Genomic DNA, 19,519 nt, shown 5'->3' with positions numbered 1-19,519 from the left:
CTTTGAATCCAAGTGTTTCATTGCTAGGAATGTAAGAGGATTAGGATCGAGTTGTCTAAATCTCCTCTTTATTGAATTCATGCCAAATAGTCTTCGTTACATAGGATGTCGAACGACTGAAGCTTAACACTTGTACAATGTGAGTTTACTTGTAATAGTACTTCAAGTGATCAGCATTCCATTGATGGCCAAGGGTCTTGCCATCGGAGCTTCTAGGCTTGTAGGAGCCAAGGCGATTGATGCCAACAACTTCAAACGGTCCATCCCAGTTTGGACTAAGTGTTCTTTCACTTGGGACTCTGTCGCAGAGTAATCTTTTCTTCAATACCTAGTCCTCCACTTTGAAAGAACGAGGTTTGACCCTTGAGTCATAGTAGTTTGAGATGCACTGCTTGTACGCGACATTCCTCAAGTGAGCCTGGTTTATGTGTTCCTCGACTAGATCTAAGTTAAGGGTAAGTTGTTTGTCATTTTCCCTTTGCACGTAGTTCTGGACTCGAAACGTTGCTTACTCAAGCTCAACTGGGACAACTGCCTCTGTACCAAAGGCAAGTGAGAATAGGGTTTCTCCTGTTGATGTCTGATACGAAGTGCGGTATGACTAAAGAACTTGGGGTACAAATTCTGGCAAACAACCTTTAGCCTTGTCCAAGCTGGTTTTCAAAGTTCGCTTGATTATTTTGTTGATGGCTTCAACTTGTCCATTAGACTTGGGATGAGCTGGGGAGGCAAAACATAAGTTGATGTTGAACTTAGAGCAGAACATCCTGAACTTATTGTTGTCGAACTGTCACTCGTTGTCAGTGATTATCGCATTGGGAATGCCGAATCTGCAAAGGATGTTCTTCCATAAGAAGTCTTCTATTTTTGCCTCAGTAATGGTTGCCAAGGGTTCTACTTCGGCCCACTTTGTGAAGTAGTGAACTACAACGATTGCATAGCGAACCTTGCCTTTCCCTGCAGGCATTGGGTCGATCAAATCAAGTCCCCATTGGGTTAAGGGCCAAGGGCTGATCATAGGAGTGAGCGGCTCGGGAAGGGAGTGAGGAATAGTTGCGTAGTGTTAACACTTATCACATGAGCGGGATATTCTGATGGCATCTTGGTGGAGTGTTGGCCAGTAATATCCTTGGTGAAAAGCCTTGTGTGCTAGGGATCAAGATCCAGCATGATCTCCGCAGACTCCTTCATGTATTTCTTGAATGACAGTTTCCGCCTCTGAGGGCGTAAGGCATCTTATGTATGGTAGGTTAAAACCCCGCTTGTAGAGTTGGTCATTAATGATCAAGTAACGGGTAGCTTTGTATCGAATCTGCTTAGCTTAGACTTTGTCATTTGGAAGGGTGCCATGAGTAAGGAATCTATAAATCGGGGTAATCCAACTATCTCCTTGTTGTAAGTTGCACACTTCCGCAGCTATGATGCTTGGTGCTGCCAACAATTCGACTTGAATTTTTCTCCCAATCTTGTCTTCCACCGCTGAAGCGAGGTGAGCCAAAAATTTGCATGACTGTGTGTCGCTCGAGGAATTTGGATGATCTGGTAATGGAAGTGCTTGAGCAATAATTGTGTTTGTGCCATATATGCTACCATAGAGCTATCCTTAGCGTCAAAGTTGTTGGTGACCTGGTTAACCACCAATTGGCAGTCACTGAAGATATCAATTCGTTTAACCCCAAGGTGTTTGGCCAAACATAAGCCTGCTATGAGGGCTTCATATTCAGCCTCATTGTTCGACGTCTTCAATTTGAAATGAAGAGCATACTCCATCGCCACTTTGTCAGGGGTCGTAAGGATTAGTCCTGCTCCACAACCCTGTTGGTTGGATGAGCCATCAACATATAGACTTCATGCTGGGGCTGTTAGTTCTATTTTCTAAGCTTCCGAGGGTAATGAAACCACTTCTTTAGGCGTAGAAACAATGTCAACAGGATATGTGAAGTCAGCGATGAAGTCTGCCACTGCTTGGCCCTTCTCAGTTGGTTTTGGTTAGTATGAGATGTCAAACTCACCCAATGCTATCGCCCATTTGATCATTCGCCCAGAAGTGTCAGGACTTTTGAGTATTTGTCGAAGAGGATGATTGGTAAGCACAATGATGAAGTGTGCTTAGAAGTAAGGGCGAAGTTTTCAAGCAGACATGACAAATGCTAGAGCCAATTTCTCAATGTTGGAGTATCGTGTCTCCGCATCTTGTAAGGCCTTGCTAGCGTAGTAGACAGGTCGTTCGACATTACCATCATTTCGAATGAGAACGAAACTTACTGTTGAAGCCAATACCGACAGATAGATAATGAAAGTGTCACCAACCTCAGGTTTAGAGAGCAAATAGGCTTTACTCATGTAGTCTTTGAAGTTCTTGAATGCCTCAGCATATTCATCAGTCCATGTAATGTACTTCTTACTTCCCTTAAGTGCTTTAAAGAAATGAGCACATCTGTCTGTGGCCTTATAGATGAACCTAGTTAAGGCTGCCACCTTGCCAGTAAGGCTCTGGATATCTTTTGAAGTTACCGGTTCCTCCATGTCGAAGATTGCTTTGATCTTCTCGGGATTAGCCTCAATGCCTTGTTGGTTTATCATGATGCCTAAGAATTTGCCAGAGCCTACCCCAAAGGCACATTTGTTGGGGTTCAACCTCATTCGATACCTCTTCAGAATGGTGAAAGTTTCAAATAGGTTGGTGATGTGTTGGTCAGCATGTTTGCTCTTGACTAGCATATCATCAACGTAAACTTCCATGCTCTTCCCAATCTGTTCGGCGAACATTGAATTAACCAGTCTCTGATAAGTCGTTCCTGCATTTTTTAGGCCGAAGGGCATGACTTTATAGCAATATAGTCCTCTGTCAGTAGTGAAGGCTGTGTGTTCTTAGTCCGGAGGGTTCATGAGGATTTGGTTGTATCCTGAGTAAGCATTCATGAAGCTCAAAAGTTCACACCCTGCCGTAGAGTCTATAAGTCTGTCTATGAGAGGAAGAGGAAAGCTATCATTTGGGCATCCTTTGTTTAGGTTGGTGTAATCAACACGCATTCTCCACAAGACCTTTTGGAGCAGGAGACTTTCCTTGGTCGGATTCTTCTTAACAAGGACAATATTTTCTACCCACGTTGGATAATTGACTTCGCGGACGAAGCCTATGCCTTTGAGTTTTTCAACTTCTGCCTTCATTGCCTCGTACCGTTCAGCATCATAAGATCTTCACTTCTGTCTCACTGGCTTGGTCTTGGGGTCAATACTTAAGCGACGATAGATTATATCGGGAGAGATGCTTGGCATGTCCTCGTATGACCAGGCGAAGACCTCAGTGTTCTCTTGCAAAAAATAGATCAATGCCAACCGAATGGGTGGTGACAAGGTGGTACCAATCTTCACCATACGATCCGGATAATCTTTTGAGATAGAAACCTTCTCCAACTCTTCAGCGGGTTGTGCTTGCTGGGTGAAAGGGTCATCTCAATGATCGTCGGGTTGACTGTTGCCACCGTGAAGATCCAAGTTGGCTTCGTCTGGGCTGGTCTTTATGACTTGGTCATGTATAGAAAAGGTTTCCTTAGGCACAGGCAGGTGCTGTTGCTTGACCGAAGTGTTGTAACATGATCGTGCACTAAGTTGATCTCCTCTGATGTAACCATTGCCATAGGGGGTTGGAAATTTCATCAACAACATATGTGTGGATACCATGGCCTTAAGATCATTGATGCATGTGCGTCCGAATATGACATTGTATGTCGTTGGGCAATCAACCACCAAGAAGTTAGTGGTAATGGTAGCAATGTAAGGGCCTGTACCAATGGTGAAAGGTAAGTGTATGCATCCCAAAGGTTGCACGATATCACCGGAAAAGCTTATCAGAGGGGAAATCGAGCGGTCGAGCAAGTGTTCAGCTACATTAAGTGCCTTGAAAGCTTCAGCAAACATGATATTGACCAAAGCCCCCGTGTCTACCAGGATTCGTCGTACTTCAAAGTTGGCTATGTGAGTTTCCACGATCAGTGGGTCGTTGTGAGGGTAGATGATACCTCTTTCTTCCTTAAGGTAGAAACATATTGGATCCCTGTTAGGCTTTTGATACTTACCTCCCCTGATGTCTTCCACGTGAAACACTTAATGGCCAGACCTTAAAGCTCGTTCACTATTTTTCATGGCCCTGTTGAAAGATTTAGATATGGGTGTGCCACCACTTATGGAATATATCACGTTTACCTGGCGTTGGTTACGGTTACCCCTTGGAGGGTGAATGAGGAATTGATCAATTTTTCCTTCACGTGCCAAAGCTTCCATATGATCACGAAGGGTGATACACTTCTCGCCGTCATGGCCGTTATGCTCGTGGTAGCAGCAAAACGTGCTCGTGTTCTTCGTGGGTTTGTAATCCGGATGCCTCGGTTTTGGCTTCGGTATCAAGTGTGCTATGCTGGGGTAAATGGTCACGCATGTGGTGTTCAAAGATGTGTATGCCTCATACCTCGGGGTAAGGGCTGTCATGACACGTGCTTGACCCACTGTGTTGACTGCCTGGGGTCGGGGATTATCATGGCGATACCCTTGGTTATCGTGGTAGTGTCCCTTACTCCTTTTACTAAAATGAGACTGGTGAGGATGGAAATCTTTCCTTTTGCCCTGAGATTGATATGTCTGTTGACTTGGCAAAGTATTAAGTAAGGCAGGGGGAGGCACTGCTACCGTTTGGAAGGTCGAGGTCTTCTCATTTGGTTGGATCTAGCTTCCACTCCCTACTTGCTGATAAGGGGTGGTTGTGGGGGGTTTCCCTTGATATGTCCTTGCCTCGGCGAAGGCATGGTTGTAAGCATGTGCCATCACCTCAGAGTAAGTCTTCCAAGTGTTGGCATTGATCACGTACTTGAAGAAACAATCACGTAGGCCTGCCGTGAAGGCTTTGAGGGCAGTCTTGTCATCTGCCTCAGCACAGCGAGAATACTCATGGCTGAAACGACTAGCATACTCTCGTAGTGACTCGTCCGACTTCTGGCGAATAATGTACAAGTCATCTGCAGAATGCAAGCGATCGGTCTGGAAGATGTGTTGAAAGACAAACAGTTTCCTCAGTTCCTCAAATGAGTCTACTGTCTCAGATGGAAGACGACAATACCAGTATAGAGCTCCGCCAGAGAGGGTGGAAGGGAAGAGAAGACATCGCTCTTCGTCGGTGTGCATCTGATATGCCATGGTGGACTCAAAGAGGTTAAGGTGTTTAATTAGGTCCTCCCTTCCAGTATAAAGTTGTAAACCAAGCTTTTGTTTTGTCTTCGCTTGAAGGGGGGTGTCGAGTATCCTCCTTGTGAGAGGGCCAGGCCTGGGTTGGTTCCAGTCAAGTATCTCGGCCTGACGTTCAGCCTTCAACTTGTTTACTTCCTCGAGAAGTTGTAGGACAAGAGGGTCTTGAGTGGAGTCATGTACCACTGGGATTTTCTTTCGTAAGTTTCCATCGCCTCTTGGAAATAAGAAAGTTTGAGCAAGGGCGTGTGATTTTTCCTTGGACTCGCCGTACTGACTTCTAGGGCGAGTCTATCGGAATACCTCAAAGTCCCCTGTACCTTCATGTTCCTCTAGGACATGTCGTTCCTTCCCTAGATTGGCAATTGGCCTGGGTCGTGAGAGAAGACCAAGTCTTTCAGAAACCCTTAGGTCATTGATCTTCGAGCATATGTGGAGGGGATTTTCTCGACATTGTTTTAGGAAGTCTCGGTAGTCACGATAAACGACTTTCGATCCTTCCAACCCTTCTGCAAGGAGGTGTCTTCCTCCATTTCTCCTGCTTCGAGTCGAAGCAGCTGGGTTGAGAGAAGTCTCATGTTGATCAATGTTTTGATGATTAACTCGCTCCTTATTAGGGATACCCATGTCGAAGAAAGGTGACCCTCCGTGTTGGGGGGCACCTAAATGATGGTTGATGTCCACAGGGGCAACAAGCTCGGGTGTTTAAGTACGCATAGTTTCATGGAGCGTCTCAAAGAGCTTTTCATACTGCTCTTAGATGACCTCATTCTTCATTGTTATCTTGTTGTTTTGAGCTTCTAGCTCATCGACTTTAGCTTGAAGAGCAACTCTATTTCCTTCCTTCTTTCGTTGCTTCGCACTAGGCGCAAGAGGGGTGTCATTCTGTGTGTTGTGGCTTCCTTCGCTCCCCATGTTGGAGATGGATGCCTGGTCAAAAGAGAGTGTACGAATGGTGGAAACCAGCTTGACAAAGCTGAAGAGAGTGGGAATAAGTGTCGTTCCCACAGACGGCGCCAAATGTTGATGCACAAAATCAGCGAGGACTTTGGTACAACAAAAAGTGTTAAGTTTATGACCTTCGCTAGATTGCTTCGGTCACTAGTGTGGATAAGTAAGTAAATGGATAAGGACAGGGAAGCAAACACAAGATGTACATGGTTCACTCAGATTGGCTACGTCCACGGAGTATAAAAGTTCTCATTAATTGTGAAGGGTTTACACAAGTACATAGGTTCAAGCTCTCCTTTAGTGAGTACTAGTGAATGATTTAGTACAAATGACATTTGAAAATATTGTGAGAGAATGATCTCTATTTATAGAAGAGAGTTTCTAGTTTCATTCTGACGTTGACACGTGTCGTGTTGTAATTGGCTTCTGATGTTGATACGTGTCGCGCTATGATTAGCTTCTGATATCGACACGTGTCGCGCTGTGATTGGCCTCCTGGTTGGAGGGAAACTCTTCTGGGTCCTTGACAGTATAACGTTGACCGGTGCTTAGTAGTTTCGGGATTGGTCAAGTATAATACAAACAGTATGTATGTATAAAGTTGTTTTTGTTTAAATAAATTAGTTGTCCAGAAACGAAATTTGGGTCAATAGAAGCCACTCTTATTTTATTTATTTATTCAACACTATTAGATTACAAGATAAGATAATAAATTGGTGTCGAACTCGTCATCCATGATATTTGAATCTAGAACTTCTTACTTACAAATGAAAAAGAATGTTAATAGACTGCAATCATAAGTGGCATCTAAATAAGGTCATCTCCAACTGGGCTGACCATAGACCATATGCCAAATGATAGCCCTTTTTGACATAAAACTCATCTCCAATAGCAGCATGTGCCAAAAAACCTTTGACCCACCGGGCCAAAATCCAGCCAAAAAACCTTAATTGTATATAATTATCAATTAATTAGTACACCTCAAAGCCCAACCCCAAGGTTGATTCCAATTTCATTCTCCATGGTCCATTACTCCAATCACTATCTATAAAGGACAAAGCCTTATAAAATGAGAGAACTTTTTGGTAGTGAGCAATGTGGGATAATGAAATTTCTACTCAAAATTTCCAACAATACAAACATTTGAGTTGAAATTTCATTCAAACTCCAACAAGCTTTGTATCTCAATTTGTCAATTGCCTTCTACGAAGATTGTCAATTCTGTGTAGAATTTTAGTTTTCTTGAATCGTGTGGTTTTGGGTGCTTTTGATTTGGGTTGAGTTCTTTGGCATCTATATATTTACGCATTTTGACCGTGTGTCTTTTTTGCAAATTAGTAGTTGGCTAAGTGGTACGAGCGAGTGACGGGTGATTAACGTCTTTGAAATTGTTTGTCTATAAATATGCAATGGCTCTGCAATGTCAGTAGTCTGGTGCACTGGGCTGCTCAGTTTGTTCATATTAATATTAATAATAATTAGGTGTCCTACGAGAAAAGTAAAATGATAATTGAGGTGCAAATTTTGATTAGAAAAATAGCATTAAGGACAAAGAATTGTGTGCCTCAGCATGTGATGCTCTGTCTATTTCCCATCAAGTCCACTTCCTAATGTTATTACTTTGTGAAATGATCGAAAGAGGTTACTTCCTAATCTTATTACTTTTAATACACTTATAAGTGGTCTTTGCAAAGAAGGAAAATTAAAGGCTTGCTACGTCCATGAAAGTATGTCAAAAATGAGAGTTACCCCAAATCAAATTTCATACAAAATAATTATTCAGGGCCTGTGTATTGAAGGAGATGTTTTCAGAGCCAACAAGTTTCTTCTCCATATGCTAGAGAAGTCAATGGTGCCTGAGCCTCTGCTATGGAACTGTATTATTGATTGTTATGAAAGATATGGGGATCTTAGGCCATCTCTAACCGATCTGGCCAAAGGGTTAGAAAGTCGAAAATAATCCCGAAATGACACGAAAATCGTCTCCAACCGAGGGCTAGGTCAAATGGCTCGTGGGCCTCACTAGGCCAAAAAAGAGAAAACAGGCCAACTAGTTGGCCCAAAGGAGTCAGCCAGCTAGCCCCGTGCTGGCCCAAAAATTTGAAACCAACGGCTACCTGGCGTCAACATGACGCCAGCTGGCAATGGCTAGCAGACGCCAGGTGACCGTTGGATTTGTGTTTTTTTTTTTTTTAAGACAAAATTTTCCATTTTTTCCCTATAAATACCTAAGTCATTCCTGCACCACTTCTCACATAATTTTTACCATTTCATACTATCTTACTTCATTCTATTTCAATTCTTCACATTCTATTTTCTTACCTCTTCCAATAATCTTTCCTTCAATTTTTTTTAATAATTTTGAAATGGCCACATCTTCAATGAAAGGTAAGGCTGGGACTCGAAAAGAAGATGAAGCTCTTTGCAGGGTTTATAGATTGGTCTCAGAAGATAGTGTGAGGGGAGTTCTCAAACAAGTAAAGGTGTTTGGACTCGTATGTCCAAAGAATACTATGAGTTCTACAAAGGCACAACTCCACCCGAAACCCCGAAAGTTGTTCTTCAAGATGGAAGAAACATCTTCATCCAAGTTTGAATAAATGGCATCAAACACTGTTAACGGTCGCAAGTAAACATGAAAGGGGCGCCAATTACTATGATGAAGTAAGTGTTTTCACAATTTATTTTAAATATTTAATTATATTACATTTAATTTCATAAATTAATTTCCTTTAATTTTTGTAATTATATTTTCTAGGTACGTCAAGCAGAGGAATTGTATATGTAGGATAGCTACCCTTTAATCATCACGGTTGTTGGGAAATTTGTAAAGGGTGGGTGTTATTTGAAGATCCACCTCAACAAATAGTAGGTCCTACACCGATGTTCGGAAATGCATCCTCAACTACAGATGGGGATGAAGATGGATCTCCTACCATTCAAGAAACAAGGTAGAAAATCTATCTCCAAGTGAAGGTTCCAGACCTAGGGCTATGAGACCAAACAAGGTCCGAAAATTGAAGGAAAAGAGCAAGGCAAAGGATGATTATACCTTTCAACATGAAATGGCGGCCTCTTTGTGATTAATGGCGGAGCAAAATGCCATTGTCGCGGAAGAAATGAGCCATAGACATGAAGAACGGGTCAAACAAATACAAGAAGAGATGGATGATAGGAATATGCAAAGGAACATTTCGGATTACACTCCAATGAGTAAGGCTTATTTTGATAGGAAAAAGAGGGAAATTATGGCCCGACGGGAGTTGTTTACCTCCGACAATAATCCTACAATTGCGGATGATGATGATGATGATTATAGATTTTAAAGCTAAGTTGTTGTAGTTTTTAAATTTAAGTTGTAATTTTTAAATTAAAATAATAAATTATGTTTGGCCCTATGTCCCTTTGGCCCCCTCAATTGGAGATGGTTATGTCCCTTTGGCCCCCTCAATTGGAGATGGTTTTTTGTCACAGGGCTATGTTTGGCATATAGCCCTCTGACCCTCGGTTGGAGATGGTAAGAAATATAGTCTAACACTGTTCATTAAAATATTGATTTCTTGGAGGGTTATAAGGCTAAAACTAGCCCTCTGGTCCTCCTTCGGTGACCTTAGTACTGCACTCTCTGTAAAAGGATCATATGTTCGCTTCTGGTGTTCATCCAAATGTGTATACTTACAGTGCGTTGATCCATGCACAAGTAAAAGGAGGAAACATTGATCTTGCTCTTGCTCTAAAAAAGAAAATGGTTGTCTGATCTTAAGTCCTGATGTGATCACGTATAATTTGTTCATAGGTGTTGCTTTTAAGTTAGGGCTCCGGTTATATGATGAAATGCTGAAAATAGGATTTGATCCAGATACATTTACTTACAGTGCACTAATCAGAGGGCACTACTTGAGAGGTAACATGAAGGAGGCTGAAGAGCTTATACAATACAGAAATCTGGTTTATCTATCGACCATGTTCCATACCGTATACTTTTCAAGGAGTACTGCTAAATTAAGGAGCCTGACGTGGCATTTGGTGTTTACCAGAAGTGGCTGAGAAGGGGATGCAAATATATATGGAGCTGAAAATGAGGTTGATGCAAAAGTGACATCGAAGCTGAAAATGATGTTTTTCCAGTTAACTAGCTTTTTGTGAATCATGGGCTCTACTTTTGAATGATAATATTGTAACTAGCTATTTCAAGTATGTTGCAGATTGTTGTAACTAACGTATATTGTAGTTATTATAAGTATGTTACAAAATATTGCATTATCTCTTATTATGCTACTCTTGAATCATGATATATTCTTTTGTGCCAAGAAATTTGGTCTGTCTTTTTATTGAGTTTCACTTTATCCAATAATATTAATTTTCATAGCATCTGTAATAGAAGAAATTAAAATTGAACATGAATTTAGTCCATGTCCGAGCAAACACCAAATTGAGTACAACACTATTTTCATTATCCTGCTTCTTAGTCTAATACTGCACCAAACACTTCACTAAGTTAGTCCAGCTTAGTCTATTCTAAGCCAGTCCAACTTAATCCTTGAAGCTAGTCCAGTCCGAGATAGTCCAGTACAACAAACGCACCCTTAAGGATTTCACTAATGGTTCTCTACCTGTTTTAACACAGACAAACATATACATGTACAATCCATTTAAACCAAATGATGGGGAAAAAATGGTAAAGAGAATATTATAACTTCATCACATAGCATACAAATATTTTCTTACCCCAGCTATAATGGTCACAAAGTCAAAGCAGAAACCGTTGTTGGCACTCGAAGTACTTGTTGCAGCAACCGTGCTGCAAGACGTTGGGTGATCCCGCCTATGACACGCCCCCCCAGGTTCCGTGCCTCAGGTTGTTGAAGGACCTGGTCGAGTGAGATATCATTCAAAACATGTTTATAAATAAGTTGAGTCTTTTAGGTCTAATTCAATGACAATGTGCAATGTGAATCCATTTGAAAGAGTGCAAAAGGCTAATTCATGAAGGCAGAGAATGACATGGTGTGAAGTGTGATGACAAATGCACATATCCTATGAATTATTTGATGTTTCTTCTTTTGTTATATTGGATAAACAAATGAACTAATGATAGAATAAACTCTAAGATGATCAAGCAAGATAAACCAACACAACAGCCTTTCGACCTAGAACTAGAAAGAACGTATACAATGCACTAGTGCAGAAAACAAACATGGTTCTTACTTGTAAAATGGGCTGCAAAAGGGCTGGATCAAAATTTTCTGAGGACTGTAGAAGTCCCCAAATCCGGAGTACTTGATCTCGGAGCTCAATCATGCTTTCTTGTTCAGCAATGCTCATTACAAGTGGTCCATTAGCATTGCCATTAGCAATTGCAGCTCTCATAAAATTGGGCATATAATTGTAGGTATCAATAAACGTACCCCAAACAAAAGCTTCAGTGACGCGAACAGCCTCCTTAATAACTAAAGTTCGGAGTTCTTCACCATCTGACCCCAATATTAACTTCAACACAGGTTGTAAAGCATCTTTTGCAGAGAAATCTTTATCTTTTCTTCCCTGTACCAACAGGTTTTCAAGTCGGTTCCACCTGCAGTCAACAGAAGTAACAAATTGTCAAGTAGTTCAGTACACCAAATCATATCAATTACCATCCAATATAAGTATAAAGATGGCAACAGAATCCATGCCTAAGCTTCCCATCCTTAAAAAGCAACTCAATCAGAGCATCTCTGAGATATGGGTTTGGATCCGTGAGAAGTCTTTTAGCGAAATACGGGTATGAAGCAGCCAGCACCTTGAAATTAGGATCAGCATCAAGGGCTAGACCTTCTAGTACAGTAAGTGACCTTAATATCAAAGCATAATAAGCTGGGACTGCAAGAATAATAGCAAAGCAAAATCATCAGACTCAATCAGAGAATAAGGTAGAAAACCATATCATTTTTACGTTTATATGAATACACAGTTTGTATATTGACAATAATGAAAAGTGAGAAATTCAGAAGGGGTCAACTTCTCTCTATTTCTCTTTACAGTTAAAATATATGTAAAACTTATAATGAGGAAGTTTGTTAATAATTAAACTAAAAACGCTAACCCGAAGGGCAAATTTGAAAACAGGCCAATGAGCTTTCTTGGATAAGAAGAAAAATGGATAAATCAAATACACCAGAAGCATAAGTCCTAACCCATGGCACTCGTTTAGAACTTCAAAATAAAATAAACAAATTCCCAGCCCATCAGGTCAGCTTGCTTTAATTATAATGTGTAGTGCCAAAATTCAAGAGTTGGGCTTGAAGGTCACAAAACAAGGTTAAAGCATCAACTCACCATTGAATGGATATTGATACAAGACAGCACCTAAACCGTCGACCAGTGTCTTGAAATTAAGTTCACTCACAGTTGAATTAAGCACATCATCAAAGAAGTTACGAAGTGCCGGTACAATTGGAGAAACGTCTACATCAGGTGACAAGAAATCTAGAGCATAGTAGTCACGGGCCATAGCTTCATAATCCCGATTAACCAAGTGAACAACATGACCGATGATAGCAAATCTAGCTTCTTCTGGCGTCTCACTCATCATTCCAAAATCAAGAAAGGCAAGCTTTCCATCAGTTGTTGCCAACAGATTACCAGGATGAGGATCTGCATGAAAATATCCATACTCAAGTAGTTGTCTGAGGCTGCACTGTATGCCAGTGTTCACGAGATCCAATACTTTCAACCCTTGTCTCTCAATTGCAGCCTGCTCGTTTAATTTAACTCCATCTACCCACTCCATTGTCAACACTTTTTTGCTGGTATAATCCCAGAAAATATCTGGGACCAGAACCTCTGCCTTGTCAGCATACAATTTCTTAAACCTCCTCGCATTTTGTCCCTCCTGCAGGCACCTGTTAAAATTAACATGGAAACCCAAAAGAATCTTATACAAACTATGAAGCTGCAGAAAATGTGTGCAGTTACATCATGCATTGTTGAATCAGGATAAAAACATTCACACTCTCATAGCAGTTAATGACCAGTAACAAAGGCAAGCATGCCAGCGATTGTCGAGGATGGGAAGACTGACCTGAACATAGTTCAGCTCTTGATAGACTCTGCGTGCAAATTCATCAATAAGTGCTATAACATCAGTGGTTATGACGTCAACATATTTATTTATGAAAAATCCTAGACCTCTTATGAGATAGAAGTCAAGTCCTATCGCTTCTTCAATGCCCGGACGTTGCACCTTTACAGCAACAACCTGCCCAGAATACTTAAGATGAGCTTTGTAGACTTGACCTAAACTAGCTGCCGCAATTGGGGATGGAGATATGCATGAGAAAACAGAGTCAAGTGGCAATTCCAACTCCCTTTCGATGCAGGAAAATGCTTCTGCATCTGGAAATGTGGGCAAAGCATCCTGAAGCTCAGAGAGCTCCTCCAGATACTCGGGTGGGCAAATGTCAGGCCTTGTGGACAAGGCCTGACCTAATTTGACAAACGTAGGTCCCAAACGAGTGAAAATTGTCCTGAGCTCGGCGGCACGCAGTCGTTTGTTCTGATCGATCGCGCCATTCCTTTGGTCCACCAACAGCTTTAACCCAAATGAACCCAGCGATATCAAAATTTCAAGAGTCCTCCGAATTACCTGATTTGATTTACCACCAAACGGCCCAAACAACATAACGTTATACACTAATTCAATCAAAAAACCAAACAAACAATAACAACACAACGTTATACTAATTCAATAAAAAACCAGCAGCCAAGGCATAACAACATAATAATTCAATCTTTAACAGAAAAAACCATAATAATTCAATGAAAAACAAAACAAGAAAAATGAAAAGCCAGCAGAAGAAGAAAGCGAAATTGAATAAAAACCTTGACTGGGCGAGAGCCGTACTTGCCCACAAGCAGTTCGGGGCTGTAAATGGAGGCATTTGCAGCACGTGCCAGGGCCCTTGCCTCCGCCTGAAGGTCGTTCATTCGATCCCCGCCGCCCCGATAGATCTGCACTTTCAGCGCAGGTGTTGCTGGTCTCGCCTCAGCCTCTGCCAGAACTGACCGCGCTGGTCTTACTCTAACTCTCATGCTACTTCTCCTTTGGTAAACAGATGCGCTATCCTTTTCCCTTGACGCCACTCTACAGCCACAAGACTGCCACAAAGTTAACGGCTGACCAACGGCGACGGAGACAATCATAGCTCCTCCTTTGCTCTGCTCTGCTGTACTGGCGCAACTTCCAGTCTAGATTCCCTCAGCTCAGATTAACTGCACCTTGCAATTAATATTGTTTCGGTTCGTGGCTGGCCAAATATCTATCATTTGTCTGGTGTAGAAATAGCAGCCACACTCGTCGTGGACTGGCGTGTCGTGTTCAACTGTTATATAAAATAGCGAAAAATGATCTCTCCGGATCTCTACCTAAATGATTTAGTAATTAGGTTTTTTAAAATTTGATTCAGTTAAAAACAGAAAAGTTAATAAATTTTTTTTTTAAATTATAATAATTTTTAAACGTTTGATCAAATTTTTAAAAGCCCGATCAGTTGATTTCTGAGTTTTGAAGGGAAAAATCCTAAGAGAATATATTTTCTAAAATAGCAGCCCAACTCTCACTTAAACATTCCACCACGCAATTCACTGTGCAATTAGCGCATCAGTATCACAGGCCTTTTGAGTGTGCCAATTTTTATTTATTCATTTAAAAAGAAAAATAACAGTTAACTAGAGATTAGATTATTACTAGTATTATGGTTGAGTGTCATGATTTTCTATTTGTAAGAGTATTGTATAAAACATATTTGGCCAGAATAATTATTTCATTGATAGAATACAAAATATATACAATAGCTTTCCTTGTACAACAAGAAGACCTTTACAATCTAGGAATACATCAATGGAAAGTATCAAATACAAATCAATCATATAATTTTTTCCTATCTAATTACATTGACTTTCTAACACTCCCGTTAAGTTGGAGAGTGAATGTCAAAAACTATCAACTTGCACAATATTGATGAGAATTTTTCCTTGCCTTAGGCCTTTGTAAATATGTCAGCCAATTTTTGAGAAGAACTGACATATCTAGCAGTTATAAAACCGTCTAAAATCTTGTCTCGAACGAAATGACAATCCATCTCCAAATGATGTGTTCTCTCATGAAAGACAGTGTTGGCAACAATGTGCAATGCAGACTGGTTATCGCAAAACATAATGGCAGGCCTTGAAATGGGTATATGCAAATCTGTTAGCAAACACCGCAACCAAATGAGCTAACAGCATGTCCCAACCATGGCCCTATACTCGGCTTCAACTCTAGAGAGCGAAACAGTTTTTTGCCTCTTAGTCCTCCATGAAATCAACAAATTTCCCAAGAATACATAATACCCAATTGTAGAGCGACGAGTTATTGGACAACCGGCCCAATCCGAATCACAAAAAGCTGTCAAAGTTAACTTATTATCTAATTAGAAAATAAACCTTGACCTGTGTGGACTTTAAGTATTGCACAATCCGAAGTGCTGCATCCATATGTGGCTGACGCGGTTGATGCATAAAATAGTTGAGTACATGCATGAAGTATGTGATGTTCGGTCTAGTAATGGTAAGATAAATCAAGCATCCCACCAATCTTTGCAACAGAGATGGGTCTTTTGTTGGCTATCCTACATCAGTGGGGGAAAGAAAAAATAATGGGTTTAAATATGATTACCCCACTCTAACTAATACTAAGGTATTTTGTGATAAAATTCACACCTGACAGATTGGGCAGGTGGAAATTACCAAGTTGGGGATATCATCGGTGTCATTGGAGTGAGGCCCCACATGCCCGTTGATATAAAATTCAAACATGGTAACAAAGCCAAGTTATGGGCCTGTGCAAGCCAAAGTGCTTGTCACCTGGAAGTGTGGAATAGGAAACAAGTCTGGACTGTTAACATAGAGTTGCCTCCACTTCTTGAAAGGGTTGAAAACAAGTCTGGACTCCATTGGAGTCGACTTCTGAGTTTCAATTGATGATGTGTAGATCTCCATATGTGAACCACTAAATGAGGTTCCACGTGCGCGGATGTGTTGGCTATCGCACATCGGTGGGGGAAAGAAAACAAAATAAAGGGTTTAAATATAATTACCCCACTCTAACTAATACCAAGGCCTTTTATGATACAATCTCATACTGACGAATTGGGCAGGTGGTAATTTCAAGTTGAGGACAATTTCGATGTCTTTAAAGTGGGCCCCCTGGCCTGTCAATCTAAAATTCCAACATCTTTGAGTAGTTCGCCTTTATCTGAAAGTTTGCTTTCCTCCTTTTGAAATTCCACTGGTTTTGCACCCAAAAGGCCGCAATCCTTGATTATTTCAAGGCCATACTTCCTTTGTGAAATATACAATCCTTTCTTTAACGAGAAACTTCAATACCCAGAAAATATTACAAATTGCCAAGGTCCTTAATATGAAAGTGGGTATGAAGAATCCTTTTAAGGCATTAATGGCATCTAAATTGTTCCCTGTAATAATAATATCATCAACATAAATCAACAAAGTTGTGAAGGATGTACCGTTCTTTTGGGTGAATAGTGAATAATCCGCTTTGGATTGAATAAAGCCAGCGGCAAGTATAGCTTCTGTAAATTTCACAAGCCATTGTTAAGGCAACATATAAGGTTCTCTTCTTAGTGCTGAAGACCAGGAGGAGACATGTAAATTTCTTCCTACAGATTGCCATGAAGAAATGCATTATGAATATCTAATTGTTGGAGAGACAACCCTTGGCCATCAGTAATGGCAAGAGGGCAACGGATGGTGACCACTTGGGTGGTGGGAGAGAAAGTGTCATGATAATCAATCTCCTTTGCCTGGGTGAATCCTTTGCGCCAATTAGGGTCTTGAAAATACCTCTGGAAAACAGGAAGGTTCTCTACACTTCAACTAATGTGAGCATCAAAATAAAGATGGAATGGTGAATATCTATGATATGAAATAAAATTACAAATGGGATAACGAATACCTCTAGTGGAATCAGTTGACGAAGGTGATAAAGATTGGAGTAGAGGTAGCATCATATGCGAATGTAGTCCTGGAGACGGACATTGGGCTCCTTATGGCATGTAGAACATTATGTTGGTTGTAGCAGTGAGTGGTGTTTCAGGTATGGTTTCCATGGGGGGGTTTGATGTTGAAGGTTGTGTGGATGCTAAAGGTAATGTCATGGGGTGATGGTGTGTCGGTATGGTGTGAAATATTTATGGAAGGTGAAGTGTTATGAGATGGAAGATTGGGCGGCATGGGTAAAATGCTGGTGGATGGTGAAGTATGAATTTGGGAGGACATTGTTTGTTAGCGTGGTGAAATCAGATGGTGGGATTTTAGAGGTTGTTGTGGCAAATGAAAGGGGTAAATCCTTCTAACAAGTCTCAATTGTGTGATGTTAGTATTGCAGTAGGAGTAATGAAGAGGAGGTCGATTATTACTACTGTTCTACGATGACTGTCGTTGTTGCTTGTCGATATTACGATAGCAGATTGTCATGGCTGCTGGTTCAGTCAGGTTGCGGGTAGTGCCTAACCCCCGCTGTTTTTCTTCTTAAATGATTGATAAATACGCTTGTTTGATAGAATGAAGTGGATTCATCAACAAGATACATCCACGAACAGCACTGTAAAACTCATTCAATCCCATAAGGAATTGCATAAGTCTGTTGGTTTCATTTTGTGCTCCACAAGTGTAGGTTGTTGAAGACAGTGACATAATCAGGATTTTCAAATAATAGGGTGACAATATTAGCGAAAAAACTTCATTGTGCCATTTCATCGAGCACCTAATACGCACCTACCAATTCCGATTAACATATGTCAAAATTCCAACATACGTTGATAACTACTATTATTTGGAGAGGCTTGTCAAGGATTGATTCAAGATATTATGGAGTAATGTTGAAAATTATCAAGGCTTTTCAACCAAAGTATTTCATCGAGCACAAATGATGCGCACAATAAAGTTGCACACAAGAAAAGAGAAAAAGAAGACAAATATGATAGAAGAAAATAAAAGAAGTGGAAGAATGAGGTTGTAATTTAGTTTGCCTTAGTTGTTTATAAGGGTTAAATACAATACATAAACAAATATACATGGGGTTTCTAAAGTTGTTGGGGTCAAAGACAACCAATGATCCCAAGCTGGTGTAAACACGAGTTATTCCTGCAATGAATGAGACAAGAACACGTGTACAAAATAATATTTTGTATTAATTTTGGGGTTACAATCTCTTTTACAATTTGATCATTTGATTCTATCTTCATAAAGTGTAGATCTGTGGATAGGCTGTTGATTCAAAGGGTCGTCGAGGCTTGGTCTAAGGATGAACAGTGTTGCAGATTTGTTGATGTTGTTGATCCAAAGGGCCTTCGGGGCTTGATCCTAGGATGAACGGATCTTCAAGGGCCTTCGAGGCCTGATCTTGATGAACAGTTGTGTGAATTTTTTCAAGCGTCGTTGGGCTTGATCTTAATGAACGATGAATAGATCTTCAAGGGCCTTTGGGCTTGATCTTGATGAACGAGGATGAACTGATCTTCAAGGACCTTTGGAGATCTTGATGAACGAGGATGAACGGATCTTCAAGGGCCTTCGGGGCTTATCTTGATGAATAGTTGGTGGATTTCTTCAAGGATTTGATGAAGAAGGAAGAGAGTTTTCTTGATCCTTCAGGATTCTTGGGAATTTGGGAGGTTGGATGCTTGAAAGCTTTAGAGTTTCATAGCTTCAAGGATTTGGGGAATTCTCTTCCAATTTGTGAGTAGAGAAATGTATATGTGAATTGGTGCTTTGAAATGGATGATGGCCTTGTATTTATAGAAATTTTCAAGGCCTAATTTTGAATATAATATTCAGATGAAATAAATCATTTCTGCCAGGTGTCGACACGTGTCCTATTTGATGACATTTCTGATTTTTTTTGGATTTTTCATTGAGTCACATGACACATGCAAAATTTATGTGACACATGAACGTTGAAATTTTAATACATTGGTCAACATTTATTTCACTGAAATTTCAATGTCTACAAATGCCCCACTTCAAAGTGCATCGTATACATGTGCTTGTCACATGTAGAAGATGTGTTTTGAAATCCCTTAATGTAGATGTCGATCCAAGGGCCGTCGATGCTTGATCTTGAATTTGACTGGAAGATTTTCTGGTTTCCTCAAATTGTTGATTTTCCACAGGCTTAATCTTGAACTCGGTTGGAGGGTTTTCTAGTTTCGTCCAAAGGTCTGAACTTACTCCTTTTATCTGGAGCTGAATTTAATTCAAGGTTGGTGGACACTTGATCTTGAATCAG

At 40.6% G+C, this 19,519-nt stretch overlaps 1 protein-coding gene across 1 annotated transcript; it reads right to left on the bottom strand.

Annotated features, from left to right (window-relative positions):
* Positions 1 to 10,621: 10,621 nt before the first annotated feature.
* LOC114823151 (protein ACTIVITY OF BC1 COMPLEX KINASE 3, chloroplastic) lies at positions 10,622 to 14,593 on the bottom strand. The gene is made up of 7 exons (XM_029098526.2): positions 14,053 to 14,593; positions 13,253 to 13,816; positions 12,508 to 13,063; positions 11,865 to 12,051; positions 11,398 to 11,764; positions 10,918 to 11,060; positions 10,622 to 10,802 (listed from the first exon to the last, which is right to left on the bottom strand). Exons 1-6 carry the CDS (start codon positions 14,371 to 14,373, stop codon positions 10,932 to 10,934), a joined length of 2,124 nt encoding a protein of 707 aa, XP_028954359.2. The 5' UTR covers positions 14,374 to 14,593; the 3' UTR covers positions 10,622 to 10,802; positions 10,918 to 10,931.
* Positions 14,594 to 19,519: the final 4,926 nt, after the last annotated feature.

This window comes from Malus domestica, chromosome 06 (genome assembly GCF_042453785.1).
Source record: "Malus domestica chromosome 06, GDT2T_hap1".
Classification (NCBI taxonomy): Eukaryota; Viridiplantae; Streptophyta; class Magnoliopsida; order Rosales; family Rosaceae; genus Malus; species Malus domestica.
This window is presented reverse-complemented; position numbering and strand designations above follow the sequence as displayed.

Bases quoted from the DNA above. Each gene is read 5' to 3' on its own strand.
- LOC114823151 (XM_029098526.2), bottom strand. From the start codon at position 14,373: ATGATTGTCTCCGTCGCCGTTGGTCAGCCGTTAACTTTGTGGCAGTCT. The intron at 13,064-13,252 runs GTCAGTCTTCCC...AGGTGCCTGCAG, and splicing joins AAGAGCTGAACTATGTTCAG to GAGGGACAAAATGCGAGGAG. The intron at 11,061-11,397 runs GTAAGAACCATG...TCACTCGACCAG, and splicing joins TTTTGCAGCCCATTTTACAA to GTCCTTCAACAACCTGAGGC.